General features: G+C 52.8%; 1 protein-coding gene across 1 annotated transcript in view; it reads right to left on the reverse strand.

Moving 5' to 3' along the window:
* LOC147092774 (NACHT, LRR and PYD domains-containing protein 3-like) overlaps nt 1–22,466 on the reverse strand; it is a 68,022-nt gene extending 45,556 nt beyond the window's left edge. The window contains exon 1 of the mRNA XM_085976009.1: nt 20,266–22,466. Coding sequence (XP_085832135.1) covers nt 20,266–20,995 — 730 coding nt within the window. The 5' untranslated portion in view covers nt 20,996–22,466. The remainder of the gene's footprint in view (nt 1–20,265) is intronic.
* Nucleotides 22,467–27,693: the final 5,227 nt, after the last annotated feature.

Below are 27,693 nucleotides of genomic sequence, written 5' to 3' on the forward strand. Positions count from 1 at the left end.
CCGGTGCTGCAAAGCAGGTCGGCGTTCAGACCGAGCAGAGGGAGGGGAAAGTCCCAGAGGGTCCACTCCACGACGGGAACGGTTCTCCAAGTAATGGAGAAACTATTGAAGTGATATATAAAAAAAAAATAGAAATACCGCGAAAAGCTGCAGGTCGCAACGGAAACCGCAGAGAACAGTGTTGGCAGCAGCGGCAGCGGCGGGAAAGTGCGGGAGGCGCCATATTAACTCGACGGGGAAGAAAGAAAAGCACGGGAGGCGCCATTTTGATCCATCGGGGACGGAGGAAAAGCACGGGAAGCGCCAGTTTAGATTTTCAAGATGCCGAAGACTGGCAATATTACTGCTTTCGATAGTGATATAGAAGATTGGACCACATATGTGGAAAGAGTGGAGTTATATTGCAAGGCGAATGAAGTAGCGGATGATAAAAAAGCATCGGTACTTCTAAATCTGATGGGCGCAAGGACATACGGGCTGTTACGAAACTTGATCACTCCAGCCAAACCGATGGACAAGAATTTTAAGGAGATTGTTGATACCTTACAGGAGCACTTAAACCCAACACCGCTGCTGATAGCGGAACGATTCAAATTCTTCAGGAGGAATCAGCACAAGAATGAAAGTAACGCTGATTACCTCACCGAATTACGAACGCTGTCAAAGCACTGCCAATTCGGGGCAGGACTGGCAGATTCTCTACGAGACAAATTCGTCTGCAGTCTCCTAAGCAAAGGAACACAGAAAAGACTACTTTCTGAGAAAGATTTGACACTGGACAAGGCTTTCAGTGTGGCTGTATCATACGAAGCAGCAGCAAGAGGAGCTGCAGAGATACAGCAAAAGCCACAGGATTTCAGCACCCATGAAATGACACGGGGTTTCGAGAGATGTTATCGCTGCGGCAGATCCACCCATGACCAGAAGGACTGCTGGTTCAAGGACAAAGCATGCAGGCAATGCGGAAAGATGGGACACATTGCACGTGTATGCAGATCTGGAAAGAAATCCGCTGACAGTAAAAAGGTCAATAAGGAAAAGTGCAGAAAGGTACAAATGATGACGGACAGTAGCTCCGAAGACCAGAAGAGCGATAGCGACTCCGGAAACAAGAGACTAAGCTGTCTCAAATTACATAATGTAATTGCCAAAGAAGATTACCAGACCATTTGGGTTACCCTCACGATAGCGGGGTCCCCAGTCAAAATGGAGCTAGATACAGGATCAGCTCTGACCGTCATGAGTCGATGGGATTACGAGCGGCTATTTCCGCATATACCTTTGAAAGACACATCCATTATCTTGAAGACATATACGGGGCAGAAAGTATACCCCAGAGGGAAAATAAGGGTGCCTGTTGTATACAACGGCAAGGAAATACAGAAGTTGTATTTATACGTTCTGCAAGATGGTGGTCCACCGTTGTTGGGACGTGAATGGATCAGAAAGATACGTTTAGACTGGCACTCCATTCAGGCACTGACGGTGACCAGTAAGAAAAAAAACGATGATGACGTCATACCTGGACGATTAAAAGAAATCTTGGCTAACGCCAAAGAAGTGTTTCAACAGGAACTAGGAACCCTGAAAGGCGCCACCGCCTCAATAAAAGTGGAAGATGCGGCAATTCCCAAGTTTTTTAAGGCAAGGCCGGTGCCATACGCAATTCGTCCAGCCATCGAGGCAGAGCTGGAGAATTTGGAAAAAGCAGGCATGTTATCCAAGGTAGATTGGAGCGAGTGGGCAACACCCATCGTCCCGGTCATGAAGAAAACGTTGAATAATGATAAATCTGAAGAACAGAGAAAAATTCGCATCTGTGGGGACTTCAAGGTGACTGTAAACCCGGTTCTTCACACAGTACAATATCCTCTTCCGAGGATAGAAGATATTTTCGCCTCACTATCCGGAGGGAAACGTTTCACCAAAATTGACTTAGCACAGGCATATCTACAGATGGAGGTTGAGGAGGCCTCTAAAAAGTAGCTCACGATAAACACACACAAAGGCCTGTACCAGTACAATCGACTGGTTTTTGGAGTGGCATCAGCTCCGGCTATCTGGCAAAGAGCTATGGAGCAAGTCCTGCAAGGGATTCCGGGGACTCAATGCTACCTAGACGACATCCTTGTAACAGGAGAAAACGACAACGAGCACCTTGCCATCTTGGAGCAGGTGCTCACAAGGCTGAGAGAACGGGGCCTACGAGCAAATCGCCCCAAGTGCGAATTTTTCCAGAAACAAATATCATATTGTGGCCATATCATTAACGAAGAAGGGTTGCATAAGTCACCTGAAAAAATTAAAGCGGTCGTAAAGGCCCCAGCACCTGAAAATGTCTCACAATTAAGGTCGTTCCTGGGATTAGTAAATTACTATCATAAATTTTTACCGAACTTGTCGACGGTTCTGCACCCTTTTAAGGCACTGCTACAAACGGGAATAGTTTGGAAATGGAGCGAAGATTGTAAACGTGCCTTCCAGAAATGCAAAGGCTTGATTACGTCCAGGGAAGTGTTGGCTCATTACAACCCATCACTGCCAATCAGACTGGCGTTCGATGCATCCCCTTACGGCGTGGGAGCGGCATTATCGCATAGATTCCCTGATGGCTCGGAGCGGCCGATATCTTTTGCGTCACGCTCATTGAACTCAGCTGAGCGTAACTATGCCCAGATCAACAGGGAGGCACTCAGCCTGGTGTGGGGGGTGAAGAAATTCAACCATTACCTACACAGACAAAAATTTACCTTGTTGACAGACCATCAACCCCTCGTCTCCATATTCAACCCTAAAAAGGGCGTTCCCATTATGACAGCGCAAAGGCTACAGAGGTGGTCCCTTTTCCTAGGGGCACACCAATATGACATAGAATACAAAGGAACAAAACAGCATGGGAATGCTGATGGGTTATCGCGCCTACCATTGCCAACGGTGGAAGAGGCGCCTACAGTGGACCCAGTGGAGATGTTCCACTTGACCATAGTGGAATGTCTACCGGTGACAAATTCTACCATTGAAAAGGAAACGCGAAATGACCCGAATCTCTCACGAGTCTACGGTTTAATGGTGAAGGGATGACCAGCACATGGCGAACCACTGTTGCCAGCATTCTCACAAAGAAGGGAACAGCTGTCAGTGTGCCGAGGAACCTTGATGTGTGGATCCAGAGTGGTGATTCCACCCAAACTCAAGGATAGAGTGCTAAAGGAGCTTCACGAGGGGCATCTGGGTGGAGTGAAAATGAAGAACTTAGCCAGAGCGTTTGTGTGGTGGCCAGGTATCGATGGAGTCATCGAAGAAATGACCAAGAGTTGTCTAGGATGCCAGAAGGTCCAAAAGGCCGACCACAAGCCCCTCTACATCCATAGGCGTGGCCCTCATCTCCATGGCAAAGGGTACATATCGACTTTGCTGGTCCATTTATGGACTCAATGTTCTTAATCGCAGTGGATGCACACTCCAAGTGGCCGGAGGTAATAAAGATATCCTCCACCACCATGGAAAAGACCATCACAGTATTAAGGACCATATTCGCCAGGAATGGGCTGCCTGAACAGATCGGTTCTGATAATGGACCGCAATTTGTATCCAAAGAATTCAGGAAGTTCTTAAAAAACAATGGGGTTAAGCACTACATGTCCGCCCCATACCATCCCGCCACCAATGGATTGGCTGAAAGGTTTGTCCAGACCTTCAAGAAGGCCATAAAGGCCATGGGTAATGAAGACATAAATCTACAACATAAGGTAGATAACTTCTTGTTTGCGTACAGGAATGCAACACATGTGGTTATAAACCAAACCCCCGCCATGATGTTTTTCAATAGAAGCCTAAGATGCCGGCTGGATTTGGTCAGCCAAACGTCAGAAGGGACGTAGAGAACCGGCAATTTCAAAGCATGAATGAAAGGCCAACTAGAACCTTCCAGATAGGTCAACCAGTTTTGGCTCGGGACTACCGTACCGAGAAATGGCAGCCTGGAACTATTTGCACACGACTAGGACCGCTGATGTATACCGTGGACATTGGAGAAAGCATAATAAGGCGCCATGCTGACCAGATCATAGAGTCATCCGAAAAAGTACAACCTACACCACAACTCTATACGCCTAGTGATGAAACAGAGATACCCATAGTATCTACCTCTGATCTGGTGATACTGGAACCAGATGAACCCGACACTGGCATTGAAGCCGAATCGACCTTGCCAAAAGAACCTACTACACCACCGAGGCGTTATCCGGACCGAGTCAGGAAGCCTCCAGAGAGACTGAATTTGTAATTGATTAACTTCAGCAAATGTGTATATTATTGTTCTTGTAAAAATGTTATTTAATGATTACTTAAAATGTTATGTACTATTTATCTAAAAGGGGAGGACTTGTAGGGTATGTACCTTTAAGAGGAACTATGTTTTTGAAGCCCCTGTATACTGTAGTACCGGTAGTAACCACTCGGGTATATAAGCCTGTATAGCGTCTTGTGTAGTTAGTTCACCTCCAGACTTTGTTCAGTAAACTCTTGTTAAATCAACTCCTGCATTCCGTGTCTCCATTAACACACAGACCTAACAGCTTCGACGGGGATGAAATCATTGGCAAGGGAACAGAATTCATGGGGAGGGCGTATGACCAGGTCTTCGATCTTCCCAATGTTTAAATGGAGAAATATCTAGCTCATTTCAGACTGGATGTCGGTCAAGCAGCGTGACAATGCAGAGGCAGAGGAGGGGTCGAGAGAGGTGGTAGAGATGTGGAGCATATTGTTGTCAGCGTGCTGATTTCTTATCTTCAGATGTCTCTAAGGGGATGCATGTAGCTGAGAAAAAGAAGGGGGCAACAGGAGAACCATGGGGGATTCCATGTTACACGTGCGGGAGCGGGAAAAGAAACCATCAGTGAAGATTGCCTGCTGTGACTGAATGGGTAAATGTGGAGCCAAGTGAGGGCTGTTTACAGAGCTGGAACAGAGGTGTTGGAGGACTTGTTGTTCTCAAACGTGTCAAAGGATGTAGAGGTCAGGAAAAAAAGGAGGGATAGCTTATCACGGTCAGTCTTAGAACGTTGCATTTGTTAACTGAATTTGTGCCATTTCAGTGCTGTGGCAGGAGCGAAAATCTGGAGAGATTCAAACATGGAGTTCTGAGAAAGATTGGCAGAGATTCAAGAGGCAACATAACATTGAGAGGAAAGTGAGGCTGGAGATGAAGAGACACGTGTCAAACTCTTCAACCACATGTCATACTGGGTGTGTATATCTGATCAAACACTCTCCTGTGAAATACACAAGACTCGTTTGTGGTTTCATATTTTAGAAGCAGTTACACTCAATAGAAATTAACAGACCATCCCATTGCTATGTCTGGGTCACTGGAATCTTCCAGTACAACTGGAGGATATTGCTTGCTGCACGCTTCAAAATAAGAGCAAAGCTTCCAAAAGTTCCATTTAACAAAACTGCTTCTGAAAATGCGTCATCATCGCTTCCCATTTTCGTTACAGTTTCAAAGAATATATAGCACACAAATAGGCGATTTGAGTCAACTGGTCCAAGCCGGTGATTATGCTCCACAGGAGCCTCCTCCCACCCCAGCCCTACACTGACACCCCACTGACCCAGCCCTACACTGACAGCCCACTGACCCAGCCCCACACCGACAACCCACTGACCCAGGCCGAAACTGCCACACTACTGACTCAGCGGTACACAGAAACCCCACTGACCCAGCACAACACCGACACCCTACTGACCCAAACCTTCACCGAAATCCCACTGGCCCAGCACTACAAGGATTCACCACTGACCCAGCCCAACACTGACATCCTACTGAATCTTCCCTACACTGACACCACAATGACCCAACCCCAAATCAACACCCCAGAGACCCAGCCCTACACTGACACTCAAATGACCAAGTCCCACATCAACACCCCACGGACCCAGCCGCACACCGACATCCCACTGACCCAGCCCCACACCCACAGCCCACTGACCTAGCACCACACCCCATTGATCCAGCCCCATACCCCACTGACCCAGCCCCACACCCACAGCCCACTGACCTAGCCCCACACACCATTGACCCAGCCCCACACCCCACTGACCCAGCCCCACACCAACACCCCACTGACCCAGACCCACACAAACACCCCACGGTCCCAGCCGCACACCAACATCCCACTGACCCAGACCCACACAAACACCCCATGGTCCCAGCCGCACACCGACACCCCACTGACCCAGCCCCACACCCACAGCCCACTGACCTAGCCGCACACCCACACACCACTGACCCAGCCCCACACCCCACTGACCCAGCCCTACACTGACACCCCACTGACCTAGCTCTAAACTGACATCCCACAGATCCAGCCCTACATTGACAGCCCAATGATCCAGCCCTACAATGACACCCTAAAGACCTAGCACTATACTGAAACCCCACTGACCCAGCCCTACACCGACACCCCACTGAACCCGCCCTACACCGGAACCCCACTGAGCCAGCCATACACTGCCAAACTACTGTCCCATCCCTACACTGAAACCCCACTGACTCAGCCCTAAACCTAAACCCCATTGACACAGCCCCACACTGATAACCTACTGACCCATCCCTACACTGAAACCGCACTGACCCAGTCTGACACTGCCTCACTACTGACCCAGCCCTACACTGAAACTCCACTGACCCAGCCCTAAACCGACACCCCACTGACCCAGCCCTACATCGACACCCCAATAATCCAGCCCTACACCAACACTCTACTGACCGAGACCCACACTGACACCCGACTGGCCCATCCCTACACCAAAACTCCACTGACCCAGGCACAAACTGACAACCTACTGACCCAGCTCTACAGAGAAATCCCACTGACCCAGGAATACACTGAAACCCTACTCACCCATCCCTACACCGACACCCCAGTGACCCAGCCCTACACCCACACCCCACTGACCTAGCCATACACCGACACCCCACTCACCCAGCTCCACACTGAAACACTACTGACACATCCCTGCACCAAAACCCCATTGACGCAGACCCAAACTGACACACTACTGACCCAGCCCTACAGAGAAACCCCACTGACGCAGCAATACACTGACACCCTACTCAGCCATCCCTACACCCACACCCCACTGACCTAGCCCTACATAGACATCCCACTGACCCAGCCCCAAACCGCACTGACCCAGTCCCGCACACCACTGACACAGCCCTGCACCGACACCCCACTGACCCAGGGCTGCACTGGTACCCCACTGACCCAGCGCTACACTGACACCCAACTGACCCAGCCCTACAGCGACAACCCACTGACCCAGCCCAACACTGACAGGCCACTGTTCCAGCCCCACACCGACACCCCACTGACCCAGCACTACACCGACACCTCACTGACACAGCCCTACACCGACACCCCACTGACCCAGGCCGAAACTGCCACACTATTGATTCAGCCCAACACCAACAGCCCACTGACCCAAACCCACACCAAAATCCCACTGGCCCAGCACTACACGGATACACCACTGACCAAGCACGACACTGACATCCTACTGACACTTCCCTGCACTGATACCCCAACGACCCAACCCCACACCAACACCCCACTGACCCAGCCCTACACTGACACTCGAATGACCAAGCCCCACACCAACACCACATGGACCCACCCGCACACCGACACCCCACTGACCCAGCCCCACACCCACAGCCCACTGACCTAGCCCCACACCCACACACCACCGACGCAGCCCCACACCCACCTGACCCAGCCCTACACTGACAGCCCACTGACCCAGCCCTACACTGACAGCCCACTGACCCAGCCCTACACTGACAGCCCACTGACCCAGCCCTATAATGACGCCCTAAGGACCTAGCACTAAACTGAAACCCCACTGACCCAGCCCTACACCGATACCCCACTGACCCAGCCCTACACTGACACCCCACTGAACCCACCCTACACCAACACCACACTGACGCAGCCCCACACTGATAACCTACTGACCCATCCCTACACCGAATCCGCACTGACCCAGTCTGACACTGCCACATGACTGACCCAGCCCTACACTGAAACCCCACTGACACAGCCCTAAACCGACACCCCACTGACCCAGCCCTAAACAAACACCCTACTGACCGAGCCCCAAAATGACACCCTTCTGACCCATCCCCAGAACGAAACTCCACTGACCCAGCACCAAACTGACAACCTACTGATACAGCCCTACAGAGAAATCCTACTGACTCAGCAATACACTGAAACCCTACTCACCCATCCCTGCACCGACACCCCACTGACCCAGCACTACACCGACACCTCACTGACACAGCCCTACACCAACACCCCACTGACCCAACCCCACACCGAAATCCTACTGGCCCAGCACTACACGGATCCACCACTGACCAAGCCCGACACTGACATCCTACTGACTCTTCCCTACACTGATACCCCAACGACCCAACCCCACACCAACACCCCACTGACCCAGCCCAACACTGACACTCGAATGACCAAGCCCCACACCAACACCACATGGACCCACCCGCACACCGACACCCCACTGACACAGCCCCACACCCACAGCCCACTGACTAGTCCCACACCCACACACCACCGACCCAGCCCCACACACCACTGAACCAGCCCTACACTGACAGCCCACTGACAAAGCCCTACACTGACAGCCCACTGACCCAGCCCTACAATGACACCCTAAGGACCTAGCACTAAACTGAAACCCCACTGACCCAGCCCCACACTGATAACCTACTGACCCATCCCTACACCGAATCCGCACTGATCCAGTCTGACACTGCCACACGACTGACCCAGCCCTACACTGAAACCCCACTGACCCAGCCCTACACCAACACCACATCGATGCAGCCCCACACTGATAACCTACTGGCCCATCCCTACACCGAATCCGCACTGACCCAGTCCGACACTGCCACGCGACTGACCCAGCCCTGCACTGAAACCCCACTGACACAGCCCTAAACCGACACCCCACTGACCCAGCCCTACACCAACACCCTACTGACCGAGCCCCAAAATGACACCCTACTGACCCATCCCTAGAACGAAACTCCACTGACCCAGCACCAAACTGACAACCTACTGACCCAGCCCTACAGAGAAATCCCACTGACTCAGCAATACACTGAAACTCTACTCACCCATCCCTGCACAGACACCCCAGTGACCCAGCCCTACACCCACACCCCACTGACCTAGCCCTACACTGACACCACACTGATACAGCCGTACATCCACACACCACTCACCCAGCTCCACACTGACAGAGTACTGACCCATCCCTGCACTGAAACCACACTGACGCAGCCCCAAACTGACAGCTTACTGACACAGCCCTACAGAGAAACTCCACTGAACCAGCAATACACTGACACCCTACTCACTCATCCCTACACACACTCCACTGACCTAGCCCTATATAGACATCCCAGTGACCCAGCCCCAAACTGCCCTGACCCAGTCCCGCACACCACTGACCCAGCCTTGCACTGACACCCCACTGACCTAGCGCTACACCGACACCCCACTGACCCAGCCCTACACCGACAAACCACTGTGCCAGCCCTACACCGACACCCCACTGCCCCAGCACTACACTGACAACCAATTGACCCAGCCCTACACCGATACCTCACTGACCCAACCCTACTCCCCACTGACCCAGCCCCACACCGACACCCCACTGACCCAGCCCTACACTGACAAACCACTGTCCCAGCCCTACACCGACACCCCACTGACCCAGCACTACACTGACAACCGACTGACCCAGCCCTACACCGATACCTCACTGACCCAGCTCTACTCCCCACTGACCCAGCTCTACACTGACACCCCACTGACCTAGCCCTACATCGATACCCCACTGACCCAGCCCGACACTGACACCCCACTGATAGAGCCGCACACCCACACCCCACTCACCCAGCTCCAAACTGACACACTACTGACACATCCCTGCACCAAAACCCCATTGACGCAGACCCAAACTGATAACCTACTGACCCAGCCCTACAGAGAAACCCCACTGACCCAGCAATACATTGACACCCTACTCAGCCATCCCTACACCCACACCCCACTGACCTAGCCCGACATGGACATCCTACTGACCCAGCCCCAAACCGCACTGACCCAGTCCCGCACATCACTGACACAGCCCTGCACCAACACCCCACTGACCCAGCGTTACACTGACGCCCCACTGACCCAGCGCTACACTGACACCCCACTGACCCAGCCCTACACCGACACCCCACTGACCCAGCCCTACACGGACACCCCACTGACCCAGCCCTACACGGACACCCCACTGACCCAGCCCTACACTGACACCCCACTGACCTAGCCCTAAACTGACAGCCCACTGACCCAGCCCTACACCGACACCCCACTGACCCAGCCCTACACCGAAATCCCACTGTACTGGCACTACATGGATACACGACTGACCAAGCCCAACACTGATATCTTCTGACTCTTCCCTACACTGATACCCCAATGACCCAACCCCACACCAACACCCCACTGACCCAGCCCTACACTGACACTCGAATGACCAATCCCCACACCAGCAGCACACGGACCCAGCCCCACACCCACAGCCCACTGACCTATCCCCACACCCACACACCACTAACCCAGCCCCACAACCCCACTGACCCAGCCCTACACTGACAGCCCACTGACCCAGCCCTACACTGAAACCCCACTGACCCAGCCCTACACCGATACCCCACTGACCCAGCCCTACACCGACACCCAACTGAACCTGCCCTACACCGACACCCCACTGGCACAGCCCCACACTGATAACCTACTGACCAATCCCTACACGGAAACCGCACTGACCCAGTATGACACTGCCACACTACTGACCCAGCCCTACACTGAAACCCCACCGACCCAGCCCTACACCGACACTCCACTAACCCAGCCTAGGACGAAACTCCACTGACCCAGCACCAAACTGACAACCTACTGACACAGCCCTACAGAGAATTCCCACTGACCCAGCAATACACTGAAACCCTACTCAACCATCCCTAAACCGACACCCAAGTGACCCAGCCCTACACCCACACCCCACTGACCTAGCCCTACACCGACACCACACTGATACAGCCCTACACCCACACCCCACTCACCCAGCTCCACATTGGCACAGTACTGACCCATCCCTGCACCGAAACCACACTGACGCAGCCCCAAACTGACACCCTACTGACCCAGCCCTATACCAACACCCCACTGACCCAGCACTACACTGACAACCGACTGACCCAACCCTACATCGATACCCCACTGACCAAGCCCCACACCGATACCCCACTGACCCAGCCTTACACTGACACCCCACTGACACAGCCCGATACAGAAACAGCACTGACTCTGCCCCACACCGAACCCCACTGACCCAGCCCTACACTGACAACCTAAAGATCCAGCTCTCCACTGAAATCCCACTGACACAGCCTAACACCATTACCCCACTGACACAGCCCTACACCGACACCTCACTGACAAAGCCCTACACAGAAACCCCACTGACCCAGCCCTGCACCGGCACCCCACTGACCCAACACTGCACCGGCACCCCACTGACCCAGCCCCACACCCACAGCCCACTGACCTAGTCCCTCACCCACACACCACTGACTCAGCCCCACACCCCACTGACCCAGCCCTGCACTGAAACCCCACTGACCCAGCCCTACACCGACACCCCATTGATCCAGCCTTACACTGACACCCCACTGACCCAGCCATGCACTGACACCCTACTCACCCATCCCTATAACGAAACCCCACTGACCCAGCCCTACAACCAAACCCCACTGACCTAGCCCTACACGGACACCCCACTGACCCAGCCCTGCACGCACTACCCACTGACTCAGCCCTACAGCCAAACCCCACTGACCTAGCCCTACACGGACACCCCACTGACACAGCCCTGCACTGACACCCCATTGACCCAGACATAAACCGATATGCCACTGACCCAGCCCTGCACAGACACCCCACTGATCCAGCCCCACAACGGAATTACACAGTCCCTCAATGCACGAACCTAGCCATACACTGAAATCCCACTGACACCGCTGCACAACGACACCCCACTGACCCAGCCCCACATTGACAGCCAACTGATTCAGTCCTACACACACACCCCACTGACCCTGCCCCACACCCACACCCCAATGATCCAGACTCACAACAGCACCCCACTGACCCAGCACTAGACCGACACCCCACTGACCCAGCCCCACACTGACAGCCCACTGATTCAGGCCTACACACACACCCCACTGATCCAGCCCCACACCCCAATAACCCAGACTCACAACAGCACCCCACTGACCCAGCACTAGACCGACAGCCCACTGACCCAGCCCCACACTGACATCCCGCTGATTCAGTGCTACACACACACCCCACTGATCCAGCCCTGCACTGATACCCCACTTACCCAGCCCTACACTGACACCCCACTGACCCAGCCCTACACTGATACCCCACTGACCCAGTCATACACTGACACCCCACTGACCCAGCCCTACACCGACACCCCAATGACAAAAACCCACAACAGCACACCACTGACCCAGCACTAGACCGACACCCCACATGACCCAACCCCACATACACACCCCAATGACCTAGCCCCACATGCCACTGACCCAGCCCCACACAGATACCCTACAGACCCAGCCCTATACTGACCCCTCACTGACCCAGCCCTACACCGACACCTCACTGAGCCAGCCCTACACACACACCCTACTGACCCAGCCCCACATTGATACCCCACTGACCCTGCCCCACACCCACAACCCCAACCCCACACCGACACCTCACTGACCCTGCCCTACACCAACACCCCAATGACCCAGTCCTACACTGACACCCCACTGACCCAGTCCTACACCGACACCCCACTGACCCAGTCCTACAGCGACACCCCACTGATCCAGACCCACACCCCGCTGACCCAGTTCTACACCGACACCCCACTGACCCAGCCCTGCACATAAACCATTCTGACCCAGCCCTACACTGACACCCCACTGACTCAGCCCCACACCGGCACCCCACTGACCCAGCCCTACACTGATACCCAACTGACCCAGTCCTACACTGACACCCCACTGACCCAGCCTCACACCGACACCCCACTGACCCAGCCCTACACTGACACCTCACTGACCAAGCCCTACACTGACACCCCACTGACCCAGCCCTACACTGACAGCCCACTGACCCAGCCCCACACTGACACTCCACTGACCCAGCCCTACACTGACACCTCACTGACCAAGCCCTACACTGACACCCCACTGACCCAGCCCTACACTGACACCTCACTGACCAAGCCCTACACCGACACCCCACTGACCCAGCCCTACACTGACACCCCACTGACCCAGCCCTACACTGACACCCCACTGACCCAGCCCTACACTGACACCCCACTGAACCAGCCCTACACTGACACACCACTGACCCAGTCCTACACTGACACCCCACTGACCCAGCCCTATACTGACACCCCACTGACCCAGCCCTACACTGACACCCCAGTGACCCAGCCCTTACTGTCACCCTACTGACCCAGCCCTACACTGACACCCTAAAGTCCAGGCCCTACACTGAAACCCAACTGACCCAGCCCAAAACCGAAACCTCACTGATCCAGCCCCACACTGACACTCCACTGTCCCAGCCCTTCACCGATACCCACTGCCCCAGCCCTACACCGACACCCCACTGACACAGCCCTACATAGAATCCCGACTGACCCAGCCCTACACCGACAACTCACTCACCCAGCCCTCCACTGACACCCTACTGACCCAGACCTACACCGACACCCCACTGACCCAGCCCTTCACTGAAAACCTACTTATCTGGCACTACACCGAAACCCCACTGACCCAGCCCCACACCAACACCCCACTGACCCAGACCTACACTGATACCCCACTGACCCAGCCCTACATCGACTCCCTACTGACCCAGCTCCACACCGACACCCCACTGACCCAGCCCTATACTGAAAACCTACGGACCCTGCCCTACACCGACACCCCACTGACCGAGCCCTACACCGACAATCCACTTACCCAGCCTTACAGCGACTCACCACTGACCCGGCACTACACCCCAATGACACAGCCCTCCAGGAAAAAAAAACACTGACCCAGCTCTAGACCGAATTGACAGTAACGGGGTGTGAGTGGTTATAATACAAGTTTATTGTCTGCATTGTGAGGTTTGATGCATTACAGGAAGTGAATGTGACAAGTGACGAGGGCTGCAGTAAGTGTGATGCTTTCAGAAAGTGTGCATTAAAAATAAGACTGTTAATTAGTTACTGGCGAATCTGTATGCTTTTGCTCCTACTTAGACTGATGAGCTGGAAATTCATCTCACTGCATTTGTTGAAACAGGCGAGAGTGGCAGGTGGACATGTGTAAATGTTTACTAAAGCGCCCCCAGTGCTGGGAGGACTGAACAAGGGCAGCAGACGCATGGGAACATCACCACCTACAAGTTCCCCTCCAAGCCACAAACCATCCTGACTTGGACCTTTATCACCGTTCCTTCACTGTCGCTGGTCCAAAATCCTGGAACTCCCTTCCTAACAGCATTGTGGGTGTACCTACATCATATGGACTGCAGCGGTTCAAGAAGGTGGCTCACCACCATCTTCTCAAGGGCAATTCGGGATGCGCACTAAATGCAGGCCTAGCCAGCCAGCGACGCCCACATCCCATCAATGAATAAAAAAAATAATATTCTCTATTATTAAAGGAATTGAAACAGCCGATATTAATATTAAAGTGTTATGAAACCATGGCAATGGTGCACCTTTTGAATTATATGTATCTATAAATCCTGCCGTGGTATTATTTTTCAGGTTTAGTAGAAACTGTATTAAAATGTATTCCCCATATCCAAAAGATGTTGCTGCTACTGGGATGCCGAATACACAGCTAGGAATTTGCAGCGAATCGAGGAGGTTTCTGGTAATTGGGGAGGGAAGGGTTGAGTATGCCGGGGCAACAGGTAATGCAAGGCTAACGTGAGAGTAATGATATAAATGAGTTAGTAGACTTATCTTGGGTTTCCGTGTGTGGTGGTTGAAATTCTTCCTGCAGTGCAGCTATGTTATGGGGCTATATTTCTGCTACCTCTCCCCACTCACAGCTTACCTGGCTATCTTCCTGCTGCTTGGTGGATAGAGGAAGTCCCTATTCCTGGAGCCCTACTGCTAAAAATCGAAAGCAGTGTCCAAAAATTGGGCGGCCCTTGCGGGATGTGCTGTACCGGCATTGTCGACAATCTTCACTTGTAGTTGCCTAAAGCCAAAGTGCTCCTCCACTTTTGGTGGTTCAGTTTGTCACTCTTTGGCGTCAGCAATGGTGAAATTGACGCCCAAATTCTGCGTGCGGCCAATGCGCTGTGCAAGTGGTGCTGGCAACCCACTTATTTTATTTAAACTAAAGGGATGGGCACGTTTTAGGACTTATCTGCGTTCAAAGGGCAGTGTCTGCCCCACATGTGACAGAGACTGTAGGTCCCTCATTTGACTTATCAGTCACCTGAGAACTCATTTATAGTGTAGAAGCAAGTCATCCTCCGTTCCGAGGGACTGTCTGAGAAGAAGAAGCACTAAAAGCAAGTACAAACCGATTAGCATTTTTGTCTAAAAAAAACACTGAAATTATAAAGTACACGGGTAGAGAACAGTAATCAGAATATGCCACAAGTGTAGCCCTTAGCAATTGTTTCATATTTGTAACTATAGCGGCAGCAGCAGGAGTGGTGGCAGAATTCGAGTGTGATGTCACAGTACAGAAAGTGACGCCGGTGCAGGGGTAGCAGCTGATTGTGTGAGTATGGCCAGGTGAGTATTTATACTACTCTATAGTTTGACAGTTAAAGTTCATAGTTTATAAAGTTTAAAAGGTCTTCATTTTGTGGTTTATAGTTGCTAAGGTCTCTGTTGTGTAGCAGGGAGTGCTAGGAAACAAGGGCCCTTGAGTACATAGTATAATTGGAGTGTAATTACTGGTATTGATTTGATTTAATTTAAGTTGAATTAATTAAAGGGTAAATCATGGCAGGACAGCTCGGCCCCGTGGCATACTCCTCCAGCACTATGTGGGAAATCAGGGACACTTCCTGTGTCCCTGAAGACCATCTGTGTGGGAAGTGTATCCAGCTGCAGCTACTGGTAGACCGCATTGCGGCGCTGGAGCTGTGAAAGGAAACATACTGGAGCATTCGCGATGCTGAGGACGTTGTGGAAATCACGTTTAATCAGTTGATTACACCGCAGGTAAAGGCTGCACAGGTTGGAAGGGAACCGGTGACTGCCAGGCAGATTAGTAGGCGCAGGCAGGTAGTGCAGGGGTGCTCAGTGGCCATTCCCTTCTCAAACAGATATACCACTTTGGATATTGTTAAGGGAGATAGCTTATCGGGAGAAGGCAGCAGCAGCCAACTTCCTGGCACCGTGGGTGGTTCTGCTGCACAGGACGGGAGGAAAAAGAGTGAGAGAGCTATAGTAATAGGGGATTCTATTGTAAGGGGAATAGATAGGCGTTTCTGCGGCCGCAAACGGGACTCCAGGATGGTATGTTGCCTCCCTGGTGCAAGGGTCAAGGATGTCTTGGAGAGGCTGTAAGGAATTCTGGGGGGGAGGGTGAACAGCCAGTTGTCGTGGTGCATATAGGTACCAATGATATAGGGAAAAACCGGGATGAGTTCCTAAAAGCTGAATATAGGGAGGTAAGAGGTAAATTAAAAAATAGGACCACAAATGTAGTAATCTCAGTGCTAGTCAGAGTTGAAACAGAAGGATATTTCAGATGATTACGTTGCTAGAGGAATGGTGCATGGGGGAGGGATTCAAATTACTGGGACATTGGAACCGGTTCTGGGGGAGGTGGGACCAGTACAAACTGGATGGTTTGTATCTGGGCAGTACTGGGACCGATGTCCTTGGGGGACTGTTTGCTAGTGCTGTTGGGGAGGGTTTAAAATAAAATGGCAGGGAGTTGCGAACCTGTGCAGGGAGACAGAGGAAAGGGAAACAAGGATAGAAGCAAAAGACAGGAAGGAGAAAAGCAAAAGGTGCACTCAGAGAAATCAAGGACTTAAATCAAACATGGCAACAGTAAATAATAATTCTAAAAGGTCTAAGAGCATTAAAAAACAAGCCTGAAGGCTTTGTGTCTTAATGCGTGGAGCATTCGTAATAAGGTGGATTAATTAGCTGTGCAACTAGATGTAAAGGATATGATATGATTGGGATTATGCAAACATGGCTCCAGGGTGACCAAGTTTGGGAACTCAACATCCAGGGGTATTCAATATTCAGGAAAGACAGGCAAAAAGGAAAAGGAAGTGGGGTAGCATTGCTGCTTAAAGAGGAGACTAACACAATAGTAAGGAAGGATATTAGCTCTGAAGATATGGATTCTGTATGGGTAGAGCTGAGAAATGGCAAGGGGCAGAAAACTTTAGTGGGAGTTGTATACAGACCTCCAAACAGTAATGCCAAGTTTGGGGATGGCATTAAACGGGAAATTAGAGACTCGGGCAATAAGGGCACTGCAGTTATCATGGGTGACTTTAATCTACATATAGATTGGGCTAACCAAATTAGTAATAATACTGCGGAGGAGGAATTCCTGGAGTGTATACGGGATGGTTTCCTGGACCAATATGTCGAGGAATCAACTAGAGATCAGGCCATCTTAGACTGGGTATTATGTAAATGGAAACGGTTAATTAGCAATCTTATTGTGCGAGTACCCTTAGGGTGGAGCGATCATAATATGATAGAATTCTTCATTAAGATGGAAAGTGAAGTATTTGACTCAGAAGCTAGGGTCCTGAATTCAATAAAGGAAACTATGATGGTATGAGGTGCGAGTTGGGTAGCATGGATTGGGGAACATTACTTAAAGGGTTGACGGTGGATAGGCAATGCTAAAATTTAAAGATTGCATGTATGAACTACAGAATTTGTTCATCCCTACTTGGCATAAAAATAAAACAACAAAGGTGACTCAACAGTGGTTAACAAGGGAATAGCATAAGATCCAAGGAGAGGACATTTAAATTGGCCAGACAAAGCAGCACACCTGAGGATTGGGATCAGTTTAGGATTCAGCAAAGGAGGACAAAGGGATTAAATAAGAGCGGGGAAATAGAGTATGAGAGCAAGCTATCAGGGAACATGCAAACTGACTGTAAAAGCTTGTATAGATATATGAAGAGAAAAAGACTGGTGAAGTCAAGCATCGGTCCCTTGCAGTCAGAATCAGGGGAATTTATAATGGCAGACCAATTAAATACATACTTTGGTTCTGTCTTCACAAAGGAGGACACAAATAACCTCCCAGAGATGCCAGGGAACATAGGGTCTAATGAGAGGGAGGAACTGAATGAAATCAGTATTTGTAGGGAAATGGTGTTTGGGAAATTGACGAGATTGAAGGCCGATAAATCCCCAAGGCCTGATAATCTACATCCTAGGGTATTAAGGAAGTGGCACTAGAAATAGTAGATGCATTGCTGGTCATCTTCCAAAATTCTATAGACTCTGGAACAGCTCCCATGGATTGGAGGGTAGCTAATGTAACCACACTATTCAAAAAAGGTGGCAGAGAGAAAACAGGGAATTATAGACCGGTAAGCTTGTCATCGGTAGTGGGGAAAATGCTAGAGTCCATTATAAAAGATGCAACAGCAGAGCACTTGGAAAACAGTGACAGGATCGGACAAAGTTAACATGGATTTATAAAAGGTAAATCGTGCTTGACTAATCTATTGAAATGTTTTGAGGATATAACTTGTGGATTAGATAAGTGAGAACCAGTGGATGTGGTGCATTTGGACTTTCAGAAGGCCCCACATAAGAGATTAGCGTGTAAAGTTAAAGCACATGGGATTGGGAGCAAGGTACTGATTGGATAGAGAACAGGTTGGTTGACAGGAAGCAAAGAGTTGGAATAAACGGGTCTTTTTCCAAGTGGCAGGCAGTGACAAGTGGGGTACCGCAGGGATCGGTGCTAGGACACCAGCTGTTCACAATATATATCAATGATCTAGACGAGGCAACTAGATGTAATATCTCTAAGTTTGCAGACGACACAAAGCTGGGTGGGCATGTGTGCTGTGAGGAGGATGCCGAGAAACTCCAGTATTATTTGCACAGGTTGGGTGATTGGGCAGATGCATGGCAGATGCTGTATAATGTGGATAAATGCGAGGTTATCCACTTTGGTGGCAAAAACCGGAAGGCAGATTATCTGAACGGCAATAGATTGAGGGAAGGGTAAGTGCAATGAGAACGGGGTGTTCGTGTGCACCAGTCGCTGAAGTTACGCATGTAGGTGCAGCAGGCGGTTTAGGAGGCAAATGGAATGTTGTCCTTCGTAGTGACAGGATTCGAGTACAGGAACAAAGATGTCTTGCTGCAGTTGTACAGGGCGTTGGTGAGACCACACCTTGAGTATTGTCTGCAGTTTTGGTCCCCTGATCTGAGGAAGGATGTTCTTGCCATGGAGGGAGTGCAGCGAAGATTCACCAGACTGATACCTGGGATGGCAGGAATGACGTATGAGGAGAGATTGGGTTGATTGGGCTTATACTCGCTGGAGTTTAGAAGAATGAGAGGGGATCTCAATAAAACTTATAAAATTCCAACAGGACTAGACAGACTAGATGCAGGAAGGATGTTCCCGATGTCGGGGGAGTCCAGAACCAGGGGTCACAGTCTAAAGATAAGGGGTAAGCCATTTAGGAGAGAGATGAGGAGGAATTGCTTCACCCAGAGAGTGGCGAACCTGTGGAATTCGCTACCACAGAAAGCAGTTGAGGCCAAATCATTAAATATATTCAAGAAGGAGTTAGATATATTTCTTAAGGGTAAAGGGATCAAGGTATATGGGGAGAAGGCAGGGACAGGTTACTGAGTTCGAATGATCAGCCATGATCTCGTTGAATGGCAGAGCAGGCTCGAGGGTCCGAATGGCCTACTCCTGCTCCTATCTTCTATGTTACTATGTTTCTTTTATATATTTATTGCAGGTCGGTAAGTGAATAGGCAGAGTTTTGCTGTATTAGTTGAAATGTTCAGAAATGTTTTAGTTGGAAGGAGTTTCATTCTACTAACCTGTGTTTTGGACAACGTTTGGAATAGCATCGTTAAACAAATCTCCATAGGAAGGAATCGCTTCAGTTGTACCGGTTACTGCGGCTTGATCACCTTCCCCAGGAGCTGGGCCTTGAACCTGACTCTGTTCACTTGTACCAGTCCCTGTGGCCTGAACATCTTCCAAGGGAGCATGGCCTTGAACCTGACTCTGTTCACTTGTACCGTATCCTGCTGCCTGATCACCGTCACCAGGAGCAGGGCCGTGAACCTGACTCTGATCTCTTGTACTGTATCCTGCTGCCTGATCACCTTCCCCAGGAGCAGGGCCTTGAATCTGACTCTGTTCACTTGTACCGGCTCCTGCGGCCTGATCACCTTCCCCAGGAGCAGTGCCTTGAATCTGAATCTGTTCACTTCTACCGGTTCCTGCAGCCTGAACTCCTGCCCCAGGAGCAGCACCTTGAATCTGACGCTGTTCATTTGTTCCTGGATTCAGAATCCTTCCAGCTGTACAAGTTGCAGCAGCCTGACTCTGGTCATTTGCAGAGCTTCTTGGAGGCTGACTGCGTCGACTGTTGATGACTCCTGTTGCCTGAGTCCCTTCATCGCCAGGGCTTACTGGAAACTGAACACTTGAATCTGTCGCACTGCTTTTATTGGTGGCCTGGTAATTGTAGTTCCCCGAAACTGGACTCCGTTTATTCGAGTTTTTCCCATACCCACGTGGTTTACATAATAGGTGACCCATCTCAGCTAAGTTTTGAGCTGAAAAACATTTAATTCCAGGTTACAGCAGTGTATATTAAAATAGAACAGAAACATGTGGATTTAATTCATGGTTGCTACAAAATTGAGATACAAGGCCCTCGACATGTAAATTCTAGAGTGGCAAAATATGTTTGTGCTGATTGTAAATCAGGTTGGGTCAGGGGAAGGGCGGGACGTGCGGGTGGGTCAGGGTGCATGCGGGAGGTGCGGGCAGTTCAGGGTGACTGCGGGATGTGCAGGTTGATCAGTGTGAGTGTGGGATGTGCGGGTGGGACACGGTGAGTGCGGGACATGCTGATGGGTCAGGATGAGTATGGGACGTGCGGCTGGGTCAGGGTGATTGCGGGACGTGCAGGTGGGTCAGGGGGTGAGTGCGGGACATGCGGGAGGGTCAGCGGTGAGTGCGGGACGAGCGGGAGGGTCAGGGGGTGTTTGCGGGAATTGTGGGTGGATCATCGGGTGAGTGCGGGACATGCGGTAGGATCGGGTGAGTGCGGGATTTGCGGGAGGGTCAGGGTGAGAGCGGGATGTGCGGGAGGGTCAGGGTGAGTGCGGGATGTGCGGGAGGGTCAGGGGGTGAATGTGGGACGTGTGGGTGGGTCAGGGAGAGTGCGGGATGTGCGGGTGTGTCAGGGTGAGTGTGGGAGTGCGGGTGGGGCAGGGAGAGTGCTGGACGTGCTGATGGGTCAGCGGGTGAGTGCGGGACTTGTGGGTGGGTCACGGTGATTGCGGAATGTGCAGGTGGATCAGGGTGAGTGCGGGATGTGCGGTTGGGTCAGCCGGTGAGTGCGGGATGTGCAGGTGGGTCAGGGAGAATGCTGGATGTGTGGGTGGGTCAGTGTGATTGCGGGTTGTGCGGTTGGGTCAGGGTGATTGCGGGACATGTGGGTTGGTCTGGGTGAGTGCAAGTAGTGCGGCTGGGTCTGGGTGAATGCGGGACGTGTGGGTGGGTCTAGGTGACTGCGGGACGTGCGGGTTGGTCAAGGTGAGTGTGGGACGTGCGGGTGAGTCACGGTGAGTGAGAGATGTGGGGTGGATCAGGGTGAGTGTGGGCAATGTGGGTGCGTCAGGTCACTCTGGAATGTGCGGGTTGGCCAGGGGTGGTTGTGGGATGTGCAGGTGGATCAGGGGCGACTGGGGGACGTGCAGGTGGGTCAGGTTGAGTGCGGGACATGCGGCTGTGTCAGGGTGAGTACGGGATGTGCGGGTGGGTCAGGGTGAGTGCCGGATGTGCGGGTGGGTCAGGGAGAGTGCAGGGCATGCGGGTGTGTCAGGGTGAGTGTGGGACGTGCGGGTGGGGCAGGGCGAGTGCGGGACATGTGGGTGGGTCAGGGTGAGTGCGGGACTTGCGGGTGGGTCAGGGGGTGAGTGCGGGACATGCGGGTGGGTCAATGGGTGAGTGCGGGACGTGTGGGTGGGTCAGTGTGAGTGCGGGATGAGCGGGTGGGTCAGCGTGAGTGCGGGACAAGCGGGTGGGTCAGGGTGAGTGCGGGACGTGCGGGTGTGTCAGGGTGAGTGCGGGACGTGCGGGTGGGGCAGGGCGACTGCGGGACTTGCGGGTGGGTTAGGGTGAGTGCGGGACGTGCGGGTGGGTCAGGGTGAGTGTGGGACGTGCGTGTGGGGCAGGGAGAGTGCGGGACGTGCGGGTGGGTTAGGGTGAGTGCGGGACATGCGGTTGAGGAAGGGCGAGTGCGGGATGTGCAGGTGGGTCAGGGAGAATGCTGGACGTGTGGGTGGGTCAGTGTGATTGCGGGTTGTGCGATTGGGTCAGGGTGATTGTGGGACATGTGGGTTGATCTGGGTGAGTGCAAGTAGTGTGGCTGGGTCTGGGTGAATGCGGGACGTGTGGGTGGGTCTGGGTGAGTGCGGGACGTGCGGGTTGGTCAAGGTGAGTGTGGGACGTGCGGGTGAGTCACAGTGAGTGAGAGACGTGGGGTGGATCAGGGTGAGTGTGGACAATGTGGGTGCGTCAGGTCACTGTGGAATGTGCGGGTGGGTCAGGGGTGATTGTGGGACGTGCAGGTGGATCAGGGGTGACTGGGGGATGTGCGGGTGGGTCAGGTTGAGTGCGAGACGTGCGGATGTGTCAGGGTGAGTGCGGGACGTGCGGGGGGGTCAGGGTGAGTGCCGGATGTGCGGGTGGGTCAGGGTGAGTGTGAGACATGCGGGTGGGGCAGAGCGAGTGCGGGACGTGTGGGTGGGTCAGGGTGAGTGCGGGACTTGCGGGTGGGTCAGGGGGTGAGTGCGGGACATACGGGTGGGTCAGTGGGTGAGTGCGGGACGCGTGGGTGGGTCAGGGTGAGTGCAGGACGAGCGGGTGGGTCAGTGTGAGTGCGGGACAAGCGGGTGGGTCAGGGTGAGTGCGGGACGTGCGGGTGTGTCAGGGTGAGTGCGGGACGTGCGGGTGGGGCAGGGCGACTGCGGGACTTGCGGGTGGGTTAGGGCGAGTGCGGGACATGCGGGTGCGTTAGGGTGAGTGCGGGACGTGCGAGTGGGTCAGGGGGCGAGTGCGGGACATGCGGGTGGGTCAGGGTGAGTGCGGGACATGCGGGTGGGTCAGGGGGTGAGTGCAGGACATGCGGGTGTGTCAGGGGGTGAGTGCGGGATGTGTGGGTGGGTCAGGGTGAGTGCAGGACATGTTGGTGGGTCAGGGGGTGAGTGCGGGACCTGTGGGTTGGTCAGGGTGAGTGAGAGACGTGGGGTGGATCAGGGTGAGTGTGGGCAATGTGGGTGCGTCAGGTCACTGCGGAATGTGCGGGTGGGTCAGGGGGTGATTGCGGGATGTGCAGTTGGATCAGGGGTGCGTGGGGGATGTGCGAGTGGGTCAGCGGATGAGTGCCAGATGTGCAGGTGGGTCAGGGTGAGTGCGGGACATGTGGCTGGGTCAGGGGTGTGTGTGAGATATGCGGGTGGGTCAGGGTGAGAGCGGGACATGTGGCTGGGTCAGGGGTGAGTCCGGGAAGTGTGGCTGGGTCAGGGTGATTGCAGGTCATGCTGCTGCGTCAGGTGGTGAGTGCGGAAAGTGCGGGTGGGTCAGGGTGAGTACGGGACGTGCGGTTGGGGCCGGGTGAGTGCAGGATGTGGGGTGGGTCAGGGTGAGTGCAGGACGTGCGGGTGGGTCAGGGTGAGTACGGGTGGGGCAGGTTCACTGCGGGGCATGTGGGTGGGTCACAGTGATTTTGGGAGATGCGGGTGGATCAGGGTTAGTGCGGGACGTGCAGATGTGTCAGGTGTGTGCGGGATGTGCGGGTGCGTCAGCGAGTGTGTGCGGGACGTGCGGGTGGGTCAGCGAGTGAGTGCCGGCCATGTGGCTGGGTCAGGGTGATTGCGGGTCATACGGCTGGGTCAGGAGCTGAGTGCGGAAAGTGCGGGTGCATCAGGGTGAGTGTGGAAATTGCAGGTGAGTCAGGGTAAGTGCGAGACATGCGGGTTGGTCTGGGTGAGTGCAAGTAGTGAGGGTGTGTCTGGGTGAGTACGGGACATGCGGGTGGGTGAGTGAGAGATGCGCTGGTGAATCAGGGTGAGTGTGGGAGGTGTGGGTGCATCAGGTCACTGCGTAACGTGCAGGTGGGTCAGGGTGAGTGTGGGTCGTGGGGGCGGGTCAGGGTGAGTGCGGGATGTGCGGATGGGTCATTTTGATCTCACTGGGCCCATCCTCCACGGGTTAAACATTGTCTGAACTCACTGGGCACATCCTCCTCGGGTTAAACAATGTCTCATCTCACTGGGTCCATCTTCCCCGGTTTACAAACTGTCTGATCTGACTGGGTCGATCCACCCCGGGCTACACACGGTCTGATCTAACTGATCCCATCCTCCCCGGGATTCAAACTGTCCAATCGCATTTGGCCCATCCTCCCCGAGCTAAACACCGCCTGATCGCAATGGGCCCATCCTCCCCGGTTTACACGCTGTCTGAATCTCACTTAGCCTATCCTTCTCGAGTTGACACTGTTTGATACTCACTGGGCCCATCCTCCCTGAGCTACACACTGTCTGATCTCAATGTGCCCATCCTATCCGGGTTACACACAGTCTGATCTCACTGGGATCATCCTCCCCAGGATGCTCCATGTCTGATATCACTGGACCCATCCTCCCCGTGTTACACACTGACTGTCATCACTGGGTTCATGCTCCCAGGATTACACGCTGTCTCATCTCAATGGGCCCATCCTTCCCGTGTTACAAGCTGTCTGAATCTCACTGGGCCAATCCTCCATGAGTTACACACTGACTGATCTCACTGGGCCCATTCTATCCGGGTTTAAACAAACACGAAATAACTATATAAAAAATAATTTAAATTTTTGAAAAAAATAATGTTTTTTTCTAACGGGGCTAAAAATAAACTTACCTTTTTATAAAGTATTTAAAGATAATAAACCTGTGGAAAAAATGTTTTAATTTTAATGAATTCACCACTTACCTTGTAAAAAGCAGGCCTTACGACTGCTTTTTACATGACTAACTTCTGGAGAATTACCCTCCAGGAGAAACCTGTAAAAAAAAAAATGAAGTTCGATATGCACGCGCACACACATTCGACCCCTGAACCCCTCCTTTCAGGGCAATGGAAGTGCCGGTTTCCCATGCATGCGCAGTGCATGCAGGAAACCGGCACTTCCATTGGGCCTACGGCTGAGTACCCCCTGCGTACTCACCCGTGGAGACCAGATTTTCTGGGCCAAAGTCTGAGCTCACTGGGTCTATCATCCCCGGTTTACCCACTGTCTGATTTCCCTGTGTCCATCATCCCCGGGCTACACACAGCCTGGCCGCAATGGGCCCATCCTCCCCGTGTAACACACTGTCCGAATCTCACTTGGCCCATCCTCCCAGAGTTACACACTCTCTGATCTCACTGGGCCCATCCTCCCCGGGTTACACACTGTCTGATCTCACTGGGCACATCCTCCCCGAGTTACACACTCTCTGATCTCACTGGGCCCATCCTCCCCGGTTACACACTGTCTGATCTGACTGGGCCCGTCCTCCCGGACTATCACTCTGACTGAACTCACTGGGCCCATCCTCCCCGGGTACAAACTGTGCGATCTCACTGTGATCATCCTCCCCCAGTAACACACTGTCTGATCTCATTGGGCGCATCCTCCCCGCGTTACACACTGTCTTATCTCACTGGGCCCATCCTCCTTGGCTTATACACTGTCTCATCTCTCTGGGCCCGTCCTATCTGGCTCACACATTGTATGATCTCATTGGCCCATCCTCCCCGGGTTACACACTGTCTGATCAATCTGGGCTCATCCTCCCCGGGTTAGACACTGTCTGATATCACTGTGCCCATCCTCCAAGGGGTACACACTTTATGATCTGACAGGGCCAATCCTTCATGGTTTACACATTGGCTAATCACACTGGCCCCAGCCTCACCGGGACAAACCATGTCTGATCTCATTGTGCGCATGCCCCCCGAGTTACACACTGTCTGATCTCACTGGGCCCATCCCCCCCGGGTTACTGACAGTCTCATCTCATTCTGCCCATCCACCATTTGCTACAGACAGTCTGATGTCACTGGACCCATCCTCCCCATGTTACACACTGACTGTCATCACTGGGTTCACGCTCCCAGGATTACACGCTGTCTGAGCTCAATGGGCCCATCCTTCCCGTGTTACAAGCTGTCTGAATCTCACTGGGCCAATCCTCCACGAGTTACACACTGACTGATCTCACTGGGCCCATCCTCCCGGACTATCACTCTGACTGAACTCACTGCACCCATCCTCCCCGGGTACAAACTGTGTGATCTCACTTTGATCATCCTCCCCCAGTAACACACTGACTGATCTCACTGGGCCCATCCTCCCAGAGTTACACACTGTCTGATCTCACTGGGCGCATCCTCCCCGCGTTACATACTATCTGATCTCACTTTGCCCATCCTCCCAGGGTTGCACAATGGGCCAGAAATTCCAGAACGGGGCTTGTGAACTGACAGGGACCATCCTCCATGTATTACACCCTGACTAATCACCCTGGGCCCAGCCTCTCTGGGGTAAGCCATGTCTGATCTCATTGGGCACATGCCGCCCGAGTTACACAATTTCTTATCTCACTTGCCCCATCCTCCCCGAGTTCCAGACTGTCTCATCTCACTGGGCCCATCCTCCCTGGGCTACACACAGCCTGATGTCACTGGGCCCATCCTCCCGGGTAAAAACATTGTCTTACCTCACTGGGCCCATCCTCCCCGAGTTACACGTTGTCTGATTTCACTGGTCCAATCCTCCCCAAGTTACACATTGTCTGATTTCACTGGGTCCATCCACCACAAGTTACACATTGTCTGATTTCACTGGGCCCATCCTCCCCAAGTTACACATTGTCTGATTTCACTGGGCCCATCCTCCCCAAGTTACACATTGTCTGATCTCACTGGGCCCATCCACCCCGGGTTACACTCTGTCTGGTCTCACTGGACCCATCCTCCCCGTGTTAAACACTGTCTGATCTCACTGGGCACATCTTTCCTGAGTAAAACATGGTGCAATTTCACTGGGCCCATCCTCCCTTGGTTACAAAGTCTGATCTCACTGGGCCCATCCACCCCGGGTTACACACAATCTGATCTCACTGGGCCCACCCTCCCCGCATTACATACTATCTGATCTCAGTGGGCGCATCCTCCCTGAGTTACACACTGTCTGA

This window comes from Somniosus microcephalus, unplaced genomic scaffold (genome assembly GCF_052327205.1).
Source record: "Somniosus microcephalus isolate GS21.2 unplaced genomic scaffold, FLI_Smic_1.0 unresolved_chr2, whole genome shotgun sequence".
Taxonomy (NCBI): domain Eukaryota; kingdom Metazoa; phylum Chordata; class Chondrichthyes; order Squaliformes; family Somniosidae; genus Somniosus; species Somniosus microcephalus.